At 33.2% G+C, this 5028-nt stretch overlaps 2 protein-coding genes across 2 annotated transcripts; both read left to right on the top strand.

Moving 5' to 3' along the window:
• Positions 1-1007: 1007 nt before the first annotated feature.
• LOAG_12535 (hypothetical protein) lies at positions 1008-1889 on the top strand (the record flags this gene model as incomplete). Its single annotated transcript, XM_003148048.1, has 3 exons — positions 1008-1154; positions 1451-1548; positions 1658-1889. The coding sequence occupies 3 exons, from the start codon at positions 1008-1010 to the stop codon at positions 1887-1889; spliced, it is 477 nt and encodes a 158-aa protein (XP_003148096.1).
• Positions 1890-4209: 2320 nt separating this feature from the next.
• Positions 4210-4988, top strand: LOAG_12533 (hypothetical protein; the record flags this gene model as incomplete). The annotated part of the gene is made up of 3 exons (XM_003148047.1): positions 4210-4344; positions 4463-4550; positions 4864-4988. 3 exons carry the CDS (start codon positions 4210-4212, stop codon positions 4986-4988), a joined length of 348 nt encoding a protein of 115 aa, XP_003148095.1.
• Between the last annotated feature and the right edge of the window lie 40 nt (positions 4989-5028).

The following is a 5028-nucleotide window of genomic DNA, read 5'->3' as shown; positions in this document are numbered from 1 at the left end:
GAAATTCCGAAAATCAAATTGAAATTGGAACATCAAAAATCAAAACCAAAAGCCGAAACTTTCGCTCGCACTGCACTTCCAGTAACGCAGTATAAACACGGCCATTTCATGCAACTTACTTGTCTTAAAAAAAGAAAATTGGCAGTTCCTTGTTTTAAATTGTGTTTTGTAATCGAGCAGCTGCTGCTTACATCTTGATCTCTGGAAAAATACGATACCCTTCGAAATTACGATATACATATTATGGTCATTAGCGAGTACCATTTTAGTTTCTGGTTTTGGTTTAATACTAAGGTTTCATCACTTATTTCAATCTTTAATGTTTTGTATTCTTTAAAAACGCGGAACGAAGATAGAAATGTATGCTAATTACATGATATTACCGATCACAAGTTCCAATTTAAAGCTAATCACCTGTTTAGATTTGCAAAGATTGAAATTTAAATTGAATCATATTACTCTTTTCTGATGCTTCCTTCATTCCTTAGCACATGTGATGATTGAACCAGATATCCATCTGCTTTATCTCCTCCTTATGGATTATTTCAGAAAATAGGAACTATAATAGTTCCAGTCCTAGAACAGGTTAGAGAAGAGAATTGATGTGACATTTTCAGAACTACAGTAAAGACACCAAACTATTGCCCACTCATTTTATTTTTATTCCAAGTATAACTTATTTTGCTGATGCGGTTTGCTGATCTTTTCGCTCAAATTCTTCTTTTTAGTGAAACTCCAAGAACTGTTCTCCACTCTATTTACTTTTTGGCAAAATGTCGTCGTTTATGGAAACTCTTCTCCGTTGGTATCAAGCTGGTTCTGTCCTTGTGACACAACTGTGTTAATCTGTTAACAATTATGAAGATCGCAAATTTCCGAGGAAACACTGAAGGAAACACTGAATAGCTTCAGCTATTTTAATAGTGCTTGGTATATGAAGTGAGAAAACTTGTGTACTGTATTGTGCACGTATATTGAAAGATCAAACTTTTGCTAAAACTGTTACAATGACGATCGGGGGGATCCCGCTTTTTTTTGCGCAGTTAGATCGGAAAAACGTTATTGTAGAAATATATCCGAGGCAGATAGGTGACGAGCAAAAATTGCAGATTTCTAAAGAAGCATTGGGATTATTTTATTGGGTTATATGGCTGGTTTTCGGAATAGACTGTAATTTTGTTTGACTTTTTTTTTTTCACGTCCTTCTTGTATAACTCTTATGTAAGTACTGCGCCCAGAGCTTTGAGAAATAATTCGAAACAGAAACTAACTGGACGAAATAAGAACAGATTCCAAGCTATTACCAATTTTTTGGAGCTTGAAAATGTAACCATTTCAACGATCTAAGAAAGTGTGCCGAAGTTGACTCCCCTCATTAGCTTACAGTAATTAATTTGGTTATTATTCCAACAAAATAAAGAATTGTCAAACATAGAAGTTTTGATTTTAGCCAACTGGATATGTCAAATGTAAAGCTCAAAGTGTAGTTTGTACCGATCGTCTACTCTTTTTTGCATTCCGGAAGTGGTTTATTGGTGTTGTATTGAAGTAAAATTACAAATTAATGTTTGGATGCATAAATTTTATCATTTCCATCCGATGTAGCTAGAGAACCATCTACAAATGTGAGTATTACCTGGTACATCAGTTTTTGTAGAGATATCATTATGAGTGGCCGAAGTGTCACCGAAATAACACAAGTTCGAAGAGACTGTAATGGACGAATGCGATCTATACGGGATTGGTTTGGAAGAATCGTAGCAAATTTCTGTACGTACATATTTTTTGCAATATCATGCATTAGTTTATCAAGAATTATGGAAATCGCATCTAAGTGGCTTTGTTTTGTTGCTTTTTCCTCCACTGTATACCGCGATATTCAAAACTAATGCACTGTATTAGTCATTGATCCCAATACAGCAATGGCATTAACAATAAACAACAGCAATTTGCTTTTTGGGTCTAATGACATGTTACCAGTTGCATAATGGTTATAGTCATTCCTTATTTATTCATCTGATAGACTTATATTGCTCATACCTTTGGCTATTAAAAGTGAAAAAATCACTGAAATATAGTGGATATTGTCATTTCAGTATTTTGAACATTTTGAAGTGTGTACTTTACCAGTTACGAAATTGTTTAATGCAATGTTCATTTCTTTCTTCTACAGTTGAATTTACAATACTTATAGCACCTATGGCATCATCTATGCATGCATTCCGCAGCAATAGTGTCGTTTAATTCGTCAATTATTCAACCATCTGTTGAACAACTAAACTGATTCAGTTCACCAGTAACAATATAATAACCTGTGTCGTATACAAATCTAATTCTAAAGGATTTAATATCTTCTTAATCTTCTTTACCTCTTTATGATAGCATCAGTTGTAAGCTCTTATGATATGTGCTAATAACTATGATCTGAAACAGTTCTCATTTCAAGCGAAATCCACTTTGCGCTTCGAGGTTTTCAAAAAAAGGAAAAAAAATCTCTGGAAACGGACTCTACCTATTTGTGGTATTGGTATCTTAATAAAATGAATCGGTTTTGAATTCTGCAAACAAGAATTGAAACTTATGTAGTTTCTGTTTTATCATTCCTGTTGTTGACTTTTGCCCCAACAATAACGCTCCAAGCATTAATATCATAGTTAACTCTAATTTTCAAATCTATTTTTGTAATTTCAATTTATTCCAACAGAATCATTTGGAGTAACTATAACATCCACAATATGGACTATTTATTTTCGTATGCGTGCTCACAAAAAAATACTAGAATGAAACCGCTCCAACTTATTTTTTCAAAATAACATTTGGCTGTATCAAAGCAAAATTTATGATTAAACATGAGAAAATAGGACTCATAACAGCGTCCACCGATTAACGGGCATGATTTTTTCTCCCATTTTAATATCATTGCCTTTTGAATGATTCATTTTTACTTTACCCTTCCTTCATCTTCTCAACTATGGGCATTATAGGCCACTATGAACGCATAGTTCCCGAGGAATTGCTCATATCATCGTTCTGTTTTGACTATTGCAGATTTGAACCAATCGAATCCTAGAAATCCCATTTTATTTGAACGGATTCCATATATTTTCAGATTTTCCGTATCATGAATTATTCCCGTTACTAATCAGTGATGGTCACATCTGTTATTTGTTTCACTTGTGAAAACTTCCGAATCTCATTTCTTCTTGTGAATTAAATTTCAAATTTGATTTTAGATCAATTGTCATATCAAATCTAAATCAGAAATGCAATGGAATTTGCAAAAAACAATAGTATCGCACCTTTCTCTCAAAACTAACGCATTGATTTCCAGGGGATTTGCATCATCTTATCGGGAAGCTATTAAAACAAACCAAGAGGATATTCACACTTATATTTACATTCTTACCCTTTCACCCGAAGGAAAATGTTGGTAGTAAACGATGTCATTCATTGGTATTTGATTTATACTTTGTTTTGGAATCATTTTTAAATGTATAATCATTCCCTCCCAAATCTCAGAATAATCAGAAAATCTGAGACAAGAGAGGAGAAAAAGTGAGTTCATATTTCTTTTCGAGTTCTATTTATTTTTTCCTAATCGAGCTGCATGTTAAGAATAACTAGCCTGAACCATCAAAAAGCCAAAGTCACATGTCGAAGAAAATACTGTCTTGGAGAATGATTGATTTTCTTTTTGATCAATCCAGCAATATAGCCTTACACATATATTCGTCGACAGACATTATACATAAATATAATTCTTCAAATTTGTTGCAGCATTTTATAAAAGAGATGTGTAGATCATGTTTTCCAAAATGTGCAACGAAAAAACATGACACTAAATTTCAAAAAACTAAAAGCTTCAGTGGTTTGGTCTTATCTACACACTTACTGAAAATGAAAATGAATTTGTGTTGAACCAACCAACAGAAAAATTTCTCAGTAGTTTTTTGCTTTAATCATTAAATGTGCAACTATTGGCGAACTTGAAATGACCAAGACTGAAGTCCATACTACCAAACAATCTACCACCATCATTAGCTGTGAATTCACAAAACAAAGTTGTAGTCATAGATGATGCAAATGATCTTATATCAAGAAATGGTAAAATTGAACAAAGTGAATCTTGAAGGTTAACATGCAGATTCAATTGAAATCATTTGTTAAATGTATTTGTAGTCGTCAACCATTGTGACTCATCTCGAAAAAATGGTCGACAAACATCCAAAGAATAACTTGAACGACTTTATCTTCGATGATAACTACTTCGAAGATAGCTGGGGTCTTCATTCAAACTTGTTATTCACATCTTACATGCATCAAGTGAATACATTTATGCCCGCCGTAAGCATTTCATGCTCATATGATTTATTTGAACAAGTTCTGAAATCCTAATTTTACAAATTCGAGGCAGTTGTAAAGTCTGCTCCAGTTTTGACCTTTCATATGTTTTTGTTTTTAGCCTTTGAGAGTTGCAGCTGCAATCAGCATTAGTGCGGAAATGTCGAGACATTATTCTATGCATAGATTGAAAGCAGTACATCTTAGAGGTATGTAAAATCATGTCTATTCAAGGAATTAAATAAGGGATTAAATGAATAGAAACAAAGATGATATTTTAAGAAATGATTTTTTTCACATGGTATTTTCTGTATGAATATTTTTTTTATGAACAGGTGACCATATGGGTGACATTCTGCATTCATGACTGCAACAAATGACGTCGGGACATTTTTCTTAGTAATCGTAGATCCAACAGCTTGACAATATTTGAGAGAAAATTGTAGATCAAGTTAAAGTTTTCAAAACCAATAGCAGTGAACTAGTTGATAACGTATCAATACACGTCGATCCTTGTTTTAGGCACTGAAAGCAAAACAGAAGAGTACCGTTGTTCATCCGAGGAATGTAGTACGCTGGATCAAACCGATCATAACATGAATGGTACTTTTATTGTTTCTATTGGTTTACTTTTAATTTCTTCGTAAACTTATTCGGCAATTGATTTCTGTTGGTACTTATTATATA

This window comes from Loa loa, assembly GCF_000183805.2.
Source record: "Loa loa unplaced genomic scaffold supercont3.1, whole genome shotgun sequence".
NCBI lineage: Eukaryota > Metazoa > Nematoda > Chromadorea > Rhabditida > Onchocercidae > Loa > Loa loa.
The sequence above is the reverse complement of the archived record's forward strand: the minus strand, read 5'-3'. Positions and strand labels throughout refer to the sequence as shown.